The following is a 19,622-nucleotide window of genomic DNA, read 5'->3' on the forward strand; positions in this document are numbered from 1 at the left end:
GGCTATTTTTTGGTATTTAAATGAAACACTTGCGGTCTCTTAAAACTACTTAGCGGTCACCCAAACCAAACCTTAAAAAAAACCCTGATTGAGTGCATTGCGCGCAAATTAGGGGCCCAAAGTGGTGATTTATTGCTTTACGTGCAAAAATGTTCCGTTTTAAAGCACCCAAAATTAAATCGTAAAAGTTGGTTTTTCTCCTGTTCGGGGGAGGAGGACATAGGGAAGCAAAAGCAGGGTTGAGAAACACCCGGGCTTTTTTTAAAAACCTCGGGTGTTTTTGGGCTTTTTTTTTTTTTTTTTAAATTACTTGAAAAAAGTAGTTTCACGCTTATTTCACTTCAAAATGAATTTCGGAGTTAGAGCAGGAGTAAATACTTTCGGAGCAGGAGCGGAGCCGGAGTAAAAAAAGTGACTTCGTTCACCTCTGCTAGGCATGTGGTGAATGCAAAAGTTAATGAAGAAAGGTTATTGGTCAGATGATTTAATTTGATGATGTTTTGACAAGATGTTAGGCCTATGTTTGAGCCTTGGTAGAGAGCTTGACTTGTAGTACCAGATACATATAACACCCCAGTGGCGTAGCCAAGGGGGGGTTTTGGGGGTTACAACCCCCCCCCCCCTTTGGCACGCGTGTGACGTCACGATATTGAGAATGATGCTTTCAGGCTAAAAAAAAATTGCCTAATTTTAAACAAAATTGCATTAAAAGAGCGAGTTTTGCCAATACCAAACATTCAAACATCTCAGCCAGGAATTACCAACAAGAAAACACAGAGACTTAGCTTTATTTCAGAAAAATGCCGAAGAAAACATAATCTTATCCTTTTGCTATGCTACCGGACAGCACCATTTTACAGGAATATTCATTCCCACATTTTTGTTGAAAATCCTCTCAGAATGCACCAAATTCAAAGTAATTTTTCAAAATTTTCTGGGGGAGGCCCCCCAGACCCCCCGCCGCTGGGTGGTCAAAACCCCCCCTTTCAAAATTCCTGGCTACGCTACTGTAACACCCAGTAACGTTAGTGGATTTAACATTTTTTATTAAACACACAAAAAACAAGAAAAAAACTACTAAATCCAACGTTTTCGACACCAAATCATAGTGTCCTCATCAGGACTGATTATAAGCTACATCTAAGAGAAATAAATAAAAAAATTTGAAAATTTTGCATTAAAGCTGTAAGCTACAAGCGACACCTCTCAACAGCACCGGTATCAACAACTGACACACGAATTCAATGCAGGATAGCCTACGCAAATTGGCGAGGGACAGATCACATGATAGGCTATGCACAACACAAAACACTAAATAATAGTTTTATTGCAGCCTGATGCTATTATTGCGCACAGATGATCAATTCTGCAGTAAAATGTTGTATGGTGTGCAATACGCCTAAGCAAAATCACGGGCTTTGCCAAAAACAAAGGGGGCCCGGAGTGAGAGGGGGCCCGGAATGACTCTTCGTACCCCTACTGAAAATTTTTCTTTTGAGAATGGTCTGAATTTGGTCAAGTTTAGGTGGCCACCAGATGGAGCTAGTAGTATTTTAGGACTTGGTATTAACTTAGTTGGTTAGACCTATGCTTGTGCTTTTCAACGATAGCAAATCTGTTGAAATTGAGCAAGAAATGCATAAATGGGAGACAATTAATTATCGTGATCACGCAGGGCGTGAACTGGAAGACGATCGATTCGCCATTGAAATGCATTGGGCAAAAGCTTCGTTGGGGGGCTGTCTTCGAACAACGATTGCGCGCATATTGAATAAGATATAAAAATGAAAGTTAGCACTTCAATAAACAGTAACATGTTCTTTTAATTGGTTGTCGTTTAATGTTTTTATCATTGCAAATCAACTTTTGATAATGGTTTGAATTTGGTTAAGTTTAGGTGGCCACCAGATGGAGCTAATAATATTTTGGGACTTGGTATTAAATTAGTTGGTTAGATCTATGCTTGTGCTTTTCAACGATAGCAAATCTGTTGAAATTGAGCAAGAAATGAATAAATGGGAGACAATTAATTATCGTGATCACGCAGGGCGTGAACTGGAAGACGATCGATTCGCCATTGATCACGCAGGGCGTGAACTGGAAGACGATCGATTCGCCATTGAAATGCATTGGGCAAAAGCTTCGTTGGGGGGCTGTCTTCGAACAACGATTGCGCGCATATTGAATAAGATATAAAAATGAAAGTTAGCACTTCAATAAACAGTAACATGTTCTTTTAATTGGTTGTTGTTTAATGTTTTTATCATTGCAAATAAGCTTTTGATAATGGTTTGAATTTGGTCAAGTTTAGGTGGCCACCAGATGGAGCTAGTAGTATTTTGGGACTTGGTATTAAATTAATTGGTTAGATCTATGCTTGTGCTTTTCAACGATAGCAAATCTGTTGAAATTAAGCAAGAAATGAATAAATGGGAGACAATTAATTATCGTGATCACGCAGGGCGTGAACTGGAAGACGATCGATTCGCCATTGAAATGCATTGGGCAAAAGCTTCGTTGGGGGGCTGTCTTCGAACAACGATTGCGCGCATATTGAATAAGATATAAAAATGAAAGTTAGCACTTCAATAAACAGTAACATGTTCTTTTAATTGGTTGTCGTTTAATGTTTTTATCATTGCAAATCAACTTTTGATAATGGTTTGAATTTGGTCAAGTTTAGGTGGCCACCAGATGGAGCTAATAATATTTTGGGACTTGGTATTAAATTAGTTGGTTAGATCTATGCTTGTGCTTTTCAACGATAGCAAATCTGTTGAAATTGAGCAAGAAATGAATAAATGGGAGACAATTAATTATTGTGATCACGCAGGGCGTGAACTGGAAGACGATCGATTCGCCATTGATCACGCAGGGCGTGAACTGGAAGACGATCGATTCGCCATTGAAATGCATTGGGCAAAAGCTTCGTTGTGGGCTGTCTTCGCACAACGATTGCTCATATATTAAATAAGGTATAAAAATGAAAGTTAGCACTTCAATAAACAGTAACATGTTCTTTTAATTGGCTGTCGTTTAATGTTTTTATCATTGCAAATCAACTTTTGATAATGGTTTGAATTTGGTCAAGTTTAGGTGGCCACCAGATGGAGCTAGTAGTATTTGGGACTTGGTATTAATTTGGTTGGTTAGATTTATGCTTGTGCTTTTTAATGATAGCAAATCTGTTGAAATTGAGCAAGAAATGAATAAATGGGAGACAATTGATTATCGTGATCACGCAGGGCGTGAACTGGAAGACGATCGATTCGCCATTGAAATGCATTGGGCAAAAGCTTCGTTGTGGGCTGTCTTCGAACAACGATTGCTCATATATTAAATAAGATATAAAAATGAAAGTTAGCCCTTCAATAAACAGTAACATGTTCTTTTAATTGGTTGTCGTTTAATGTTTTTATCATTGCAAATAAACTTTTGATAATGGTTTGAATTTGGTCAAGTTTAGGTGGCTACCAGATGAAGCTAGTAGTATTTTGGGACTTGGTATTAACTTAGTTGGTTAGATCTATGCTTGTGCTTTTCAACGATCGCAAATTTGTTTAAATTGAAAAACAAATCAGTAAATGGGAGACAATTTCCTTCTGGTGTGTTTCATTGCATTTCCACCCCGCATTTCCTCCTTCCTAATAGTCCATTCCAATGTGTGTGACGTACTATGACGTCATCATTTTGCCCGGTTGATCAACAGAGCGTCTTGTGGATGAGCACCGTCTATCTCATAAGTTACCTTATGGTCCCATGTTCAAATTGTGGCTTAGTCTATAAGAGCATATAATTTGACGGTAAAGATGCACTTTAGCTGCACAAATTATTTCAAACTGTTTCATAATAAATAGTAATGTGTGGTGTAGCCTACGGTGCCTTTAACACTGTGCATCTTTAACATGGTATTTAACATTGTGTGCTTATTCTTTCCGCAAAGATGTAAATGTAATTGTTATAGTTGTATACAGTATAATATGTAGGACGTTGAATGTATTGTAGACGTGAATATAGGACGTTGTTTCCATCATACATTCATGAATTCATGTTTCGCAACAAATTTAGGAACAACGACATGTTCTACCATTTCTTTGCTACTGTTAGTGTTGCTGACAATTACCTGCTGTGGATTTCTGATTACTAAATTGGGCAGTTAATATGCAAGAATAAATTACAAATAATTTGGGCAGCTGAAGTGCAGCTTCACCAGTTTGACTAGAATCACTATCTTGCTTAATGGAGCTATTGACCAAAGTTGGTCTGCTTGTTGGTAGTCGCTGGTTTGTTTCTTGATACTTTATATGTTTGTTGACCATTTGTGTGAAGTTCACCCAATAAAATGGATTTTACTTAGAATAATACCTAAATTGCCCAGTACCTTCCTGGCATGTGTCTATATAAATATTGTCGACCCTTGTTATACACCTAGATGGGACACAAAGCAAACTATTAACTAATCATAACATTTCTCTATTTCAACAAGATTAGACTTTTATGTTTACCTGTATGACTGGAACTATGTTGTATCTGGAAGATTATGTTGAATTGATTGAGCATTTGCCACTAGATCTTCGTGAAAGATTTACTGAAATGAGAGAAATGGATTTACAGGTACCAGTATTTCATAGCTTGCAGCATCTAATACCTATTGATGAAAACTGCAACTTGCATACAATGCATAGTTTGTTGTTTTCTGTTTGTGAAATCTTGTTCTTTTGACTTTTTTTAGGTGGAAAACAATGTCCATTCTCTAAGTGACAAAGTAAAAAGTTTATTTCAAAAATGTGCAATTAAGAAAGGAAAGATAACTGGAGCCGATCAAACATTCGAAGCAATCCGAACTGGTTATTATAAAGTATTGGAAGATGCTGATGAAAAGGTATCAATCACAAATGATGTCATTTAGTTTTTTTACAATGTCTTCAATGTGAATTTTTTGATTTTGATTAACCGTAGCCTATGTGTTTCTACTTTCATGCTCTTCTATGTTTTCAACTTTTTGTTGTGATACAATATTTGTTTATGTCTGAACACTAAGCAATGGTGAACTAATAGTAAATCCTTACATTTTTTTTGAAAAAAGTATAATTTTCTAGTTCTACTTTTTTGAACCTTAAGGACTACACAGTAACTTGATGATTATATACAATAAAAGATATTGAAAAATCTTACAATAGACAATTTGACACTTTATTTCCTGCATCTACCGTATTTTACGGACCATAAGGCGCACCCGACTATAAGGCGCACTGTCAATAAATTGCTTTGATCTGTTTTTTGTTCATACATAAGGCGCACCGGACCATATATAATAGTAGTATCGGTACTGGTTTTGAGTGTAGGCAATACAGCACTACCGCACTTAATCCATACACTAGGCGCACCGGACCATAAGCGCACGATCAATTTATGAGAAAAAAAAAGGATTTAAAGTGCGCTTTTTAGTCCGTAAAATACGGTAATAGTTTTCTTTTGGAGCATTTTCTTTAAAAGTTGGTTTTAGTAGAAGCATTTGATATCTTACTAATTCTAAATTTTTGATTGTTTTGATTCGACTACATGATTTCTATTATCCCAAGACAATCTGGTAAACTTTGTTGTATCAACAGTACATGACTGAGACAACAACAATGAGTAGCCTACATTTGTCAGACAGTTGGACAATTGTATTATGGATGATGTATATACTTGCGACAGTGCGACATTTAATGCCTGAAAGTGAAAATTAGCTTCTTGTCTACTTTATAACTTTGACTTAACAACAATAGTAGCAGACACGTAAATATAGCGACAAACTTATACGCTAAATTATGATAATGTTCAAATTTGAAATATGTTGATTGTTGATGATATAGTTTTGGTGAGTAAACAATTGCGAATTTATAAGACAGTTGTAACAATGCAATGCTGTAATAGGCTACCGTATAAGTTTGTCGCTATATATACGGGTCTGCTACTATTCGGTGAGTCCGATTCGGTGAGTTCCTAACCTCTAACCCTAAAACGGCATTGATAATTAGGCTACGGTACCCAATAATTAAAAAAAAAAATTTGAAAAAATCACCGAATAGGGATCGGACTCACCGAATTGGGCTCACCGAATCGGACTCACCGAAACGGGCCATTCCGTATATATACGGCAGCAAAGGATTGTTGTTGTTAAGTCAATGTTTAAAAGTAGACAAGAAGCCAATTTTCACGTTCAAGCATTAAATGTCGCTGTCGCAGGTATATACATCATTCATAAAACAATTGTCCAACTGTCTGATAAATGTAGGCTACTCATTCTTGTTGTCTCAGTCATATACTGTTGATATAATGAAGTTTACTAGAGAGTAAACAATTACAACAAGTGTATATTGCGTATGATGTAGTCTTTCATTTGTATATTGCATATATATGATATATGTTAGGGATATACATTATACATCTGCATTTTGATATTTACATCCTACCTCAGTGGGCATTGTTTGATTTGGCCCATAAACAGATGTTTATCTGCTTGGTGTTATAAGAATTAGTCACTTAATATCACACTTTTGCACATTTTGTCGTTCTCAATATTTATGTTACGTTTCAGGTACAAATGGCAAATCAAATTTATGATTTGGTAGATCGCCATCTGCGTAAATTGGATCAAGAATTGTCTAAGTTTAAAATGGAATTAGAAGCTGATAATGCTGGAATTACTGAGATTTTGGAACAGAGGTCATTGGAGCTGGACAATCCCATTTCTCAGCAACGTGGAACAGCGGTAAAAAGTTGTATTCCTACTCGCTATCATTTTCAACTTATATGCACTATGCACTGCAGGTTCATGTGCTGTTTTCTTTTTTACATTTGCTTTTGGTTTAAGACAGGTACCGTAGTGTAAAGCCAGAGGTTATGTTGTTTTGCCTTCTTATGCCAGGCATCCTGATTGGTGTTTTATTGATTGGACACTGAAATCAGTCCATGGCATGATAGATCACATGGGCTGAATGACGCAATCTAGTATACCATCATACATGAATCAGACAATACCAAAATGCCATGAGATCTGAATGATGCCTGACTTGGTTGTTTTTTGTGTGTTGTTGAGTTTGAATTGTTCAGAGGTCTCGCTTACAGTGCTAGTAGATTAAAATTGGAATGTATATATTATATGATTTGTTAGAATGTAGTATCACTCTACTGAATAATCTCTTTCATTCTCTAAATATACTGATGCCACCATGGATTTTAGGGAACTTCTATCTCGATACAGTCTATTGTATTTTAATCACATCTTCGAATCTGCGGCACCAAATCGGGGCATTCACTCAAATTTGTTATCGGTATTTTTTCCATACAACTCTAATAATTTTTTGTTTAACACAGAGGGATCGAAAAAGAAACACGACAGCTGTCTCCCAATCATCAAGTAGCAGTTCATTGGTTTCCATGGCAACCAATAATGGAGATGGTCCGTCAGCAGAAAAGAAAATAAAGACCGAATTTAACCTTGAATCAGATCTGCTGAGTCACTTACAAACTCCTGCAGACTCAGCTATGAACTACTTAAATTACTCTGAAAATTCTATTCAAGGTTTGATGATGGATGCAGATTTAAACATTCCTTCGTCATCCATACTATGTGACCAATTAGATTTTTCTCAAGGTATGGGTTTTACAAAGGTTTCTTTATTGAATTTGCCATCACATGTAATATATATATATTTATGGTTTTTTTAAATTTTTGTTTTTTCGTCATTCACATAGCTTTTGCAGAAATTTACTGTGTAATGCAACCATAGCTATACATTATACAACCATAGCTACTGCATCATATGCAGCTTAACACACTAACACAACCAGATTTAACAAATATATACATATGAAATTGTTTTTGTTTTCTTGTTTGTGATGGCGAAATATGCTGTTTTATTTTCTTAACGGCATCGCTTGCAGTTTTAGATGGTGAGAAGTTTGATGGTTAACTGGCATGTTTTCTTCAGATTTAGTCAAAGTATTTTTTCTTGACAGGGGCACTGTGCTGCGCCGAAAACGTTCGATTTATTGTTCACACTAAGTTTTAAAGTTTTGGAATTCTAAACATAATTATTAATTCATGTGAGGTAAATCTTGTACAAACTTTATGTCAGGTGGTGGAAAGAAATGGTGGAGTCATTCTTGTGCAGCTGGCTATGGCTGATTTATATCTGCAAACCTGATGACTCAATGATATGTCTTTAGTACTAGACTATTGCCTTGGTTTTTAATTTGAAACTAATTTGTTAAAAGTTAAATGGTTACTTTATCAGAATGTAATCATTCAAATGCAGCGCTAGCATTAACTCCATTTTATTATATTATCGAAACAAAAAAATAAGGAGGAGTTTGTATGAATGCTAAATTGTTTTAAAATAGCTCCCATACTTTAAGGACGACATAATGGCTAAGTATGTACTCATTGTACTGTTCTAAACTCATTATTTAACAGAAAACCCGACTGCTGTGGAAACAATACAGTTACCAAGCCAACCTGTAGTTGAAGAAGAAGCCTCTGTCACGTCAAACCAAGATCTGCCATCTAATGTTCGCCGTTCTACAACCACAAAAGTAAACTTTGAGCCGTTGAGGCCAAGTGAAATCGCTGCGAGGTTGTCTGAGTTTGACGGCATAAGTGTTGATTCTCTGGACACCAGCGGTGAGCATGTGAGTGACTCCAGCATGAGCTCTATGCCTGGTTCGATGGTGCATCGACCTTCTCGCACTAAAAAGCAGACATCAAAGGCAGCAGCTTGGGTCCAAGAGCGAATGCAGGCCGAGGCGCGACATGAACAAAGAAAGAAGGAAAATCTTCCTTCCACGAGTAGTGTGAATGACAATTCAGACGAACAAAGCGGTGTTGAAGTTGTCGGAGAGCAGACGGCTGCTGTGGAGTGGAATTACGATCCCAACGAACCAAGATATTGTCTGTGCAATCAGGTTTCTTACGGAGAAATGGTCGGTTGTGACAATGATAAATGTACCATTGAATGGTTCCATTACGGCTGCGTGGGTCTTACAGAAGCACCGAAGGGAAAATGGTTCTGCCCACAATGCACACAAACCATGCGACGAAGAAACAAGCGGTAAAGTTTATTTCTATACTATTCTCACAATATTGATATCTTTGCTTACTTCACAGATCATGCTGCAAACCATGCAACGATCATGCTGCTATAAGCGAAACTCATTCAATTGATATCTTTATCTGGTTTAAATTTTTAAAAAATGGTAATCGTTAGTGCCAATGTCGAACTTTTTGGTCTAGTTTGTGCCATGGTGTGTAATGTCTATCTTTTACGGCGTATTTTTCTTTTTCACGTATAAGCAGCCTCAACATCCCAAAGCATGTTGTTGGCTTACATCACGCTAATTTTAATACACCTAGAACAGCTCTATACCAAATCAACCATGGCAATGATAAGAAGCTTCTCAAATTTTCTCCACAATCACTAAGCATTGTGGGTTGACATCAGTATTGAAGTCGGCCCCAGTTTTACGCAGATGTGATGGTGACAGCGGAGATGTTCGCGTAATTCTAACCTTCAATTTTTTCTCCTAACAATTATTCCAGCTTGTTTTCACTGATGCTGAAGCTGCGCTCAATTGGCGGTTGAAAGAAATCAAGTGTTCACTTCACAATTATCATATCATGTTATTATTATCAACATTACCCATTTAGTTTCAAGCGAGTTAGTTCAATGTTAAACTGCAAAAATCGATTTTGATCTGCTTGATATGATGATCATTTTCAATTAATCTTTAGAATAAGCATCATCATTGTCCATTTTGTTTCAAAGAAGTCTGGTCTTCATCCTGAAACATCAGTGTCGCCCAGTTGTTCATCACTAGAATAAGCGTGTCACTAAATAATTACAATCGCTATAATTTCTAAGCTTGGTGCCAAATTTGAATTACTGAATTGTTTAGTAAATTTTTTGTTTATTGCAAAGAAATCAGAAAAAAAAGTGTTTATCCACAAACTTTTTAAATTTTTCTTACAAATTTGCAGAAGAAGCAACTTTCTATTGGCTATCAATTTTCGTAACTTGATACCCCTGTTAAATTTATATTTCACCCATGGCCTACTAGAAAACACGGCCAGATATTGTGCCACAAAAAGAAAAAAATTAGAGGGGTAACTTTTCTGCACAAAGTAGCATAATATAGTAACAGCTTTACAATGGATTTTAAATAAAATATTTTTCATCACTGAACAAGTAAACAATTTATGTGCATAATAATTCGTTTAAAAGCATTCAACATAAATTTGTAATCATACGCTGAAATGCTTGGTTCAATTGCCAATCTGGTCAGCCAAAAACTTGAAAACTCGAAATGGTAAAGCATCACAGCTACCCGGCGTTTGAATAATATTGGAGAAAGACTATAAGTTCGTTTGTTGTGCTGTTGTTAACGGGACTCCTCTATCTTAAAGTGGCAGGTAGGACGGTAGGTAGTAGGGAGCCTGGCTATCTACCCGTCATCGTAACCCAGTCTGACGAGAGACTGGAAACAGAATTTGAATAAAGGTAAGACATAAAAAACGTTAAGACATAAAACAATAAGACACTCAATTACAACAATAAAACTTATATCAATTTTCTGCACACAATAATCAAAAGCAAAAATATGAAATAGGATACTCTATTCATGCCATTTCCGTTTTCTTTGACGTTGTTTAAACTGCAAAACAGCATTTTTGCAAACATCACTTGCTGCTAATTTTTGAGCATTATTAAAAAGATGTTGCTTAAAATTCTTTTTTAAAATTTCAAATTGTGAAAGTGCAATGGGCATAGTTGCAAAATATACATTGCTATGTGTTGAAGCACATGTTATGCGGAAAGTCGTTCAGATAGTCTGCATTTAGAAAACAAACCAAGGGTCTGCACAGTTTCAAGCATAGCAAAACCTTTTGTAGCATTGTAAAAGAGTCCAATTTAAGGTAACAAAAGCCCACCTCGAAAGAGCTTTGTTAGGTACTGGTATTCCTTCAAATGTGTATGTGCTTCTGGTAAAACCAGAAGATTTTTGCGGTCAGATAGCCGTTCAGATAGTCTGCATTTAGAAAACAAACCAAGGGTCTGCACAGTTTCAAGCATAGCAAAACCTTTTGTAGCATTGTAAAAGAGTCCAATTTAAGGTAACAAAAGCCCACCTCGAAAGAGCTTTGTTAGGTACTGGTATTCCTTCAAATGTGTATGTGCTTCTGGTAAAACCAGAAGATTTTTGCGGTCATCACAGGACTATCTTTTAAAGATTTTCTTGGCAATATAGCCGCTTATGACAGCGACAACTCCAGATGAGTCATCATCTAACTTGCAAGCATCAAGATCTTCTGTTATGCGGTCAAGTTCCAGCAAGAAGTTGTCAACTGTGGACTCAGCAACTTTGCTGCACTAAGCGTCCTCTTGCCGTATGTTGTCCGAGGCTTTCAAGAAAGTTTTGATCGCTAAAATTCGCTCTTATATAGCGACCTCACAAAGTCCAACAAGAAATCGTCCTCCACTCATCTGACGATATTTGGAAAAACGAAGTTCGAGTGGGTCAGTTTGTAGTCGTGATGTTAAGACATAATCATACCCATCTTGCAGAAAATTGTCCAGCAACGATGAAGTACACTGTAAAGTTGCAACCAGCGCTGAACTAGTTTGTTTACTTAAGGAAAACTTTTCCACATTTGAAATTTGGATATCTTTCCAGGACTTATCTAACCAATCAGCCAGATTACGCAAAAAGGTTGGCTTCTTGTCATGCAAAAGCACGGCATTTCTTATGTGGAAGTTAGAGTGGTATGTCAATTTGCTATTGCTGATTGCCCACCAACAGTTTATCAGTTTCAAAAAGTTTGCTGCATCTGATCGATCAGGAAAGTAACTGTCTATTGCTGCCGATGATGTTGCATCAAAAATGGCCAAAGCAAGCGACATGCTTTGTTTGTTGTCACCAGGATGTAACACTTTAAATGTTAATTTGTGAGCTTTACATTGGTTTGCCAGCAAAAGTTGATCTCTGTCATACGCATCGTAGCCCACAACAGTTTCCATGAAATTTCACCACCGGGTACGTTGACTGGATCTGGAAAGTGATCAAATCGAAATGGAGGAAAGATGAACCTGCTAGCATTTAACAAAGTATTAGGAATGTTTTTCTGAAGATGAACCGAATCGTAAAACAAATAAGTTTTGCTGTCAGCCTTTGAGGGGTGACTAATTACGTTTGGGTGAGGGTCCATATTTTTTGCACATATCATTGTATGCATAGACATTGGTAGCATGATTATCCATTACTACTGCACGCATATAGTAAAACCAGTTTGGTGAAGAGACTTAATGCTTTCATCAATATGTGCAGAAAGCCATTAACCTTCAACTTTAGTTTCTGGAACTGCTTTCAATACAAATGGGATATTTTTTTTCAACCCGACTATCATGAAAGTCATTATCCCTTTGTATAAATTGCCGTCGTCGTCGGTACCAATTACCTTAGGCTATCATCTTAGTACTAAAGAATTTTTTTAAGATACATTTCATCCGCTAATAAAATGACATTTTTGTCAATTTTTTTATCATCAAGTATCAATTTAATTGTTTTTAGTGCCAGCTCAAGACGTCCTTGACATAGTCTTTTTAATAGACTTACTGATGACAAGGGCAAATGCTTCAATAACAGCTTGTAAGCCTAAACTGAGGTATATCGCAGTAGCAGTGAAAACTGCAGAAGTGAAGATGTAAACATAGGCTTGCCATCGAAGCCTTATAACGGATGTCACACAGTTCATTGATCAACTGATTACACTGGTCAACAAAAAACAATTTTTTTTTTTAATACAGATTATGAAAACAGGTGTTCTTAGCTGAATTTGGGGCGCTGATTTCAAATATGAAGTCAGATTTTCTCTATCACGTCACGTTTCTGAGATACCAATATTAACCGAATTTTGCTATTTTCAGCATATAGCAAAAATTCACAAAAAAAAGAAATTGTGGTGCCTGAATCTAACAAATTCCACTGTTGTAATCTAGACCCCAAAAGTTCCGCTTTCTCTTTGGACAAAGACAGATCATGCACAAGGTTGTCCAAGCGATCCTGATTGATTAAGAGTGGTCTCCTTTCATCCAACAAAGATGCCTCCATTTCCGCATCTGTATTATCCTCAGTCACTACTCACCGATTCATCGCTAAATAAGAACTCCTTATCTCTAACTGGAGGAAGCAGAATAGCAATATCAGTACCATGGATAACGGGTAGAAGAGCTGAAGGGCAAACTGGATATTCAATCTCAGACTTGTTTTTGCGTGAAAATCCTTATGTTGGTCATAATGCAAAAGTAACAGTCTGAGTGGTGGTTACTTTGCTCACGCCATATCATTGGCACAGCAAAAGGCATAGCCTTTCTTTTACCATCAAGCCATAACAGAAGGCCTGTTCTGCATCGATTGCAGCAAATGTGTGGGGCCCAGCTCTTGTCTTGGTCACCGCCTTGACATCCAAAGTAGTGCTTGTACGCAAACTTGACTCTGGTGGAGAGCTTCATAGTGTGGGAAAGTGGAGTGTATTCTCCGCACATGTAACAAAACTTGTCTGGATGGTTCAAGCAAGCTCGCCTTGAGCTGCTTGGTCAAGAACTCATACTTCTTGCACTCTCTATTGCTGACTACGTTAGTAAAAAGTATACAATAACCTGAAAAGATACATTGTGAATGTTATGCCTCCAAACACAATACTAAGCTTAACCAAATGCATTAGCTGGGCATAGCCTAACTGCAACACAAACGCAGCAACAACCTCAAAACCAATGATACCTAGAACTGAATGTAACCAGCTGTCCATTATGACAGATTATGATGTCACAAAAGCGAAAAGTCAAAGGTTATTATTACGTCATTATGTACCTTTGTTGGAGACAATTAACTGTAGAAAAATAATTTTTTGGCTAAGAAACGAACAAAAGTGTAATTATCTTGAAATCCTGACGAGATAGGAAAATTCTGACTTCAGATTCGAGCTCAGCACACCTGAATTACCTAGAAAAGGTTGTTAGTCTAGCTTGTAAAATTTTCCTGTTGACCAGTGTTATCAGTAGGGCAAGTTTTTGTTGCACTAAAAAAATGAGAAAGTTGCATTTATTTTTAACGAAAGTTGCAGTAAAAAGTTGCATTTTTACACAAGCATTTCAAACATCAGTGGGTTACTCAAGCGATCTATTTACATATAACGCTAAATATTTCCAAACATTTTCTGGGGAGAAATGGCGATCTTTTGCCAACAGTTTGTGCAGCATGCTAAAACTTCGTTCCACAGTGCATGAAGTTGCTTGGCAATTTAACAATTTGGCATACAATTCTGGACTGATGTTTGGCCGGGTCATTTCTACAATTGCTTTTAGATCAGAATTCAGTTCGAATCTGTGAGCTAAATACAATTTTATTCCAGCTGGATCGCTGCCAAAATCAAATGTGTATCCTCTTTCATACGCTTGAGCGACGGTATATTTTGGGCTCTCTGCTCTTTGTATTTCATCAATGAGTTTAATATAACATTGATAAATTTCTCTTAGGCTTCTAGGAAGGCTTTCAGCTGCAACTGCTTTCTTTGCTTTCACCACTAACTGCCCTGTACCTTCGAAAGCATTAACTATCTCAAGAACTTGCGGAAAGTTTTTGGCATAGTATTCTGCTGCCTTCAGCTAACTTCCCCATCTGGTGACTACAGGTTGCGGGGGACTGTTGATTGCTGAAAACTTTCCTCTTCGATCTTTATTTTTCACCACTGAAGCTTTTACTGCGGCAATTAGCTTGTCAACATCCTCGTAGATAGCACGGATTCGTTCAGCTGCGTTATGCAAAGCATGAGCCACGCAGGTTATGTGAAAGAGCCTGGGATACATTTGTTTAAGAACACCACCTGCTGCTGTCATGTACCTTGCGGCATCTGTGAGCAATAAAACAAAATTGTTTCTGTCTGTTTGGAGGGTGCGAATTGCATCATCTACGGCATGAATAACAGTTTGCTGATTTGGTGAAGCATCAATAATTTTACAATGCAACAGATAAGTTGTTTCTGGCTCTTCTATATCTCCCACTAGGGTGTTTACATATTTGCATCCTGAAAAATCGGCTTCATCCACGACTATGAAGATGACCTTATCTGAGAGAATTTTGCAAATTCGATCAACTTCCCATTTCCCCATATCATCGATTCGCTTTCGGCATGCTGACTCGGATGGGACTTTTTGACCAAGATATTTGAACAGGGCCTGCAGATCAGGATTGTTAAGTTTGTAGAGGGGAATATCTGCTGAAAGGAAAGCACCTGTCACTTTGCCAACATAATCATTCCAGTCAAAACTAGTTGTTGGTATGTTTAGTGGCTGCTGTCGTTGCTGCGATGTTGATGACAGACTTGTGTGGTGCTTTGTACTCTGACGATGTTTGTCTACCGAAGATTTCCTGTCATGCGACACAGTTGTAGAGCATAGTGTACAGAATAGTTCTCCACGAGCAGTAACCATGAATTCCGCAGGGTAGCGTGCTACATAGGCTCGCACTTAGGAAAGTGACGATTGTGCTTCTTTTGGCATTCTTATATAAATTTTACCAATTCTATTATCCACGAATTCTTTTAAACAATGTATCTAAAGATCAAAAGTTATTCTTTGTCAATTACTAACAGCTCGCAGAGCAACTTAAGGTAGCGGTAATCTAAAGTCGATTTTACTGACTGCTCTATTCCAAACACTGTCATCTTAATAGATATTATGGTTATTGTTTCTTACTTGCAAGATAACTAATGCTCTTTCATAAGCACACAGTTTAACTAACTAAGCTATACAACAACACTTGACCTGGAAAGACTAGACATGATCTATTTACTTTTGTGTGGGCTTGGCCAAAAGCCAAGTCATACTTTCACTTCTAATCGAGATTGGCACTGTTCTTGGCTAAGGTTGTGCAACTTCTGCATTGCAAGCCACCTGTTGCGTCATAGATAACATTGAGACGCAGTTAATCCGTCACATAGCTCTTTGTTATGCAAATAAAGAAATTAGAACTATGCTTAAAATAGTTTTGTAGCATGTTTTTTAAGTCACACTTTACATGTTGCAAAATATTCATAAAAGTTGCAGTAAAAAGTTGCATGTAAAAAACAAAAAAGTTGCAAAAAGTTGCAATATAAAATTCCTGAAAACAGCTTAAAACATCGTATTATAAAAATTCTGAGTATTTCGGAAGCTGTTGGAAGCTGTAAAAAAAAGTTGCAAAAGTTGCAAAAACTTGCCTTAGTTATCAGCTTTCATAATTGCAAATGTACGGTGGAAAATTTTCTTATGTAGATTTACTTTTTAGTATACATATATGTGATTTTCTGAACCACTCTGGTAAAGGAATAGGGGAACCGTTTAAGAATAGCTTGACATGCAGTGTTTGATCCACGACAAACAATGCACTGAGTTACAATCGGGATGTTAAACTTTGTGGAATTTTCTAACTTGTATTGTATCTGGGAGGGTGGCTTGATCTGGAGGGTGGCTTCCTGTTTGTTGACGGAGTTGGTAAGAGGGATGGAGGGATATCAACAGAATCAGAATAAATGGAAGGCACTATATCATTATCCCATTTCAACGTTGCTCTTTTCCCAGTATTTATAAATACTGGTTCAAAGTGTTTTAAACAAATACCACTGTTGCTGGTTGGTTCCCAATTCTTCCTATTTACAAACTTAATCCATTTTTGGAATAAATCAGAATTCGATTTGGGAAAACTAAAAACTGGGTGTTTCTCAGCAATAATATCCGTTTTATTTACTCTTTTTTTGTATCCAGTTTTGCAAAAAACGACAGAGCAGGTTTTAACCATTTTCTAAAGACTAAATCTATTGCAAATCAGTAAATTCTGTCATACAAGTACGTATTACAGTAAGGTATTCCAAATATTGCTTAAGCTACAAACATATTTTATAATTAAAATGTACAATTACAGTATAAGCACATAAACTACCTAAACCAAGGCTGTAGCTATATTGACAAAAATGAGGCACTTGACTTCCACAGAAAATTTTTAATGTGCATGATTGTTAGGGTGTGGCTGGTGCCTACCAAAAACTAAATGCTTTACCAAATTAGCTCTTTTTTTGGCATACTCTGTGGATAGATGGTACAAAGTCACCTGCAAAGTTTTAGCTGATTTCCACAACATTTAGGTGTAGCACCGGAGATTTAAAGATTGCACAATCACGCGGCACCGAAACTAGTAAAAAATCGCTTATATTTTTAACATTTTTCAATAATACAAGCATATTTTCAATTATAAAATGTATTTTTGGCTTATGTCAAAGTAAATATGATTTGCATTATAATATTTGGGTATTGTGATAATTTATTTGCTTTTTCTCCCAATTTCTGCAAATTTTTGTTTTTTTGTCGTCGAAGCAATAAAAAAATTTGATTTTTGAAAATTTGTCATTTCACACAGACACAGTACTACACAAACACAGTTAAAACCAATATTAAATATAATACACATTAGCATAGCAACAATGTTAATGATATACAGAAACCAGGTTTTTAAACTATCCCCAGAGGAACGTTTACTCTGGTTAGGAAGAACCTTTCAATCGTTCTCAACAACTTGGAGAATGTTCTGATACTTTTCTTCAGCTTTGGAGTGATGTAAGAAATCAGAAGCAAGCTTCACCCGTCTTTCTGCAGTATCATTTGAAATGTTCACTGTTGTTAATAGCTTTATACTTTGTTGATAAGAAGCATCAGACTTTCAACGGGTAGTTTAAGGAATGCTGTATCAATTTTAAACAAATCAAAAAACTTCCATGAGTCAGCGCCGACAAATTGATCTAAAGAAGATGACGATGATATTTCTTTGAGAAAAAAATAGGCCGAAAATTACTGTACAATAAACACTTGCAACAAGGGCGATTTAAACTTTATAGAACTGCACACACACACAAAAAATAATGACAAGTTTCCAAAACTTTTCACTTTGAAAGTTTAAAGAAATTATGATGTCACAAAATAGAGACTCAGCAAAGTTAAAAGTTCAGGAAACCGGCTTAGTGTGACCAAATGAATTCACAGAAAAAAAATTAAGTCCAGCGTGAGACACAACTAAGTACAATCAAATACATATGCACCATTTATTTTTAGATAAGGTCTGATTAATAAATTTTAGTTGAAAGTTATCAAGATTTCACAAAATTTAAAAACGAAATAAAAAATTTGGTGATTTAAATGCATTTATAATTTCACAGTAAGGTAGACTTAGTGAAAATAGTTTAAAAAAATATATTTAAAAGCAAAGTAAGGAGAAAGATTATACTGTAATTGCAACAATTTGGATAATAAATTAAGCCACATAAATGAAGCAGTTTTGTAATAATACAAATTTAATACAAATATCTAATAAGATCTGGCAGCACTGCTTTTTGTAATACAGGATAGGCTACCAGTCAACATTTAATTGTACTGGCAATTTAACAACAAAATAACTATTTAATACAACTTAAAGTTGCATTTCAATAATAAATAATTGTATCTCATTCCAGACCAGTCTACTTTTTTATATATATGATGCAATTTCCGCTCTTGCATGCCTACTTCTTGTCTTCACTTTCTTCTGAAATTCCACTTGCTGATAGTTTGGAGAATTTCTGGCGAAGATCTAATAAGATTGTGTTTTCTTTTCGAGTTTTTCACTGACTCCCTTCATCTTGGTATCAAAATGACCACAAACAAATTTTCTAATGAATTTTCCTCAAAATGGGATGTCTCCAGGCTTAATTTTTTTTGTTGAGTTCAATTTTTACATTTGGACCTCGAAAACAAACAACTCACTGCTGATTCTAAAAAGCGCGGGGAAAAAAAAGAGACTCGATTGCAATAGTGGAAATTTCTTCATCAACATCTTTATATCTGGAAAATTTATGTATTAGCCTAGTTCCAGGTCATTGTAAGGTGCATCAACTGCAATTTGACAAGTAAACCACCATGGCACATACACAAACACTATGAAATTTACAAATCGTTTTAACTTTAAAAACTGTAGCCTAATGATGACAAAATTACATTTTTTTTTCAATTCAGTTTTAATCTTGTTTTTAAAAAGAACAATTTTAATTGCATACAAACTCGTGCCATCCACCGTGCCTGATGGAGTGCACCAGGCTTTAGCATCGTGTAATTATTACGTTCCACTAAGTTTGAGCCAGCGTATATCAATGAGAGATGCAACATCTCTCTAGTCATCCCTGCACCAAAATCTCGTATTCACAGCCATTATAGAGGTATCTGTTTCAATTAGTTGTGCTTTGCAGTCGTATAAAAACTCTGCATTATTAACATCTTTCCAATTGAAAACATTTAATTCCGCGAAATCCATTTTGAAATCTTTGGTTTTATAGGAGCTGTTCTGCAACAGCAACACTTTGAATTTAGACTACACTACAGTTTAGCTCAAGAATGAAATAAAGTGGTGAAAATTAAACCGACAGTGTTGCCAGACTCAAAGCGTTACTTCTCTAATTTTTTCTCTTCACGGCACAATATCTGGCCATATTTTCTAGTAGGCCATGCTTCACCAATTTTTAGTTC

At 36.3% G+C, this 19,622-nt stretch overlaps 1 protein-coding gene across 1 annotated transcript; it reads left to right on the plus strand.

The window, feature by feature from the left end:
* Nucleotides 1-4,521: 4,521 nt before the first annotated feature.
* LOC145775964 (inhibitor of growth protein 3-like) lies at nt 4,522-9,102 on the plus strand. Its single transcript, XM_082587373.1, has 5 exons — nt 4,522-4,614; nt 4,733-4,882; nt 6,584-6,757; nt 7,363-7,642; nt 8,465-9,102. The coding sequence occupies exons 1-5, from the start codon at nt 4,522-4,524 to the stop codon at nt 9,100-9,102; spliced, it is 1,335 nt and encodes a 444-aa protein (XP_082443499.1).
* The last annotated feature ends 10,520 nt before the right edge of the window (nt 9,103-19,622 follow it).

The sequence above is a fragment of the Aplidium turbinatum genome, chromosome 8 (genome assembly GCF_918807975.1).
Source record: "Aplidium turbinatum chromosome 8, kaAplTurb1.1, whole genome shotgun sequence".
Lineage (NCBI taxonomy): Eukaryota > Metazoa > Chordata > Ascidiacea > Aplousobranchia > Polyclinidae > Aplidium > Aplidium turbinatum.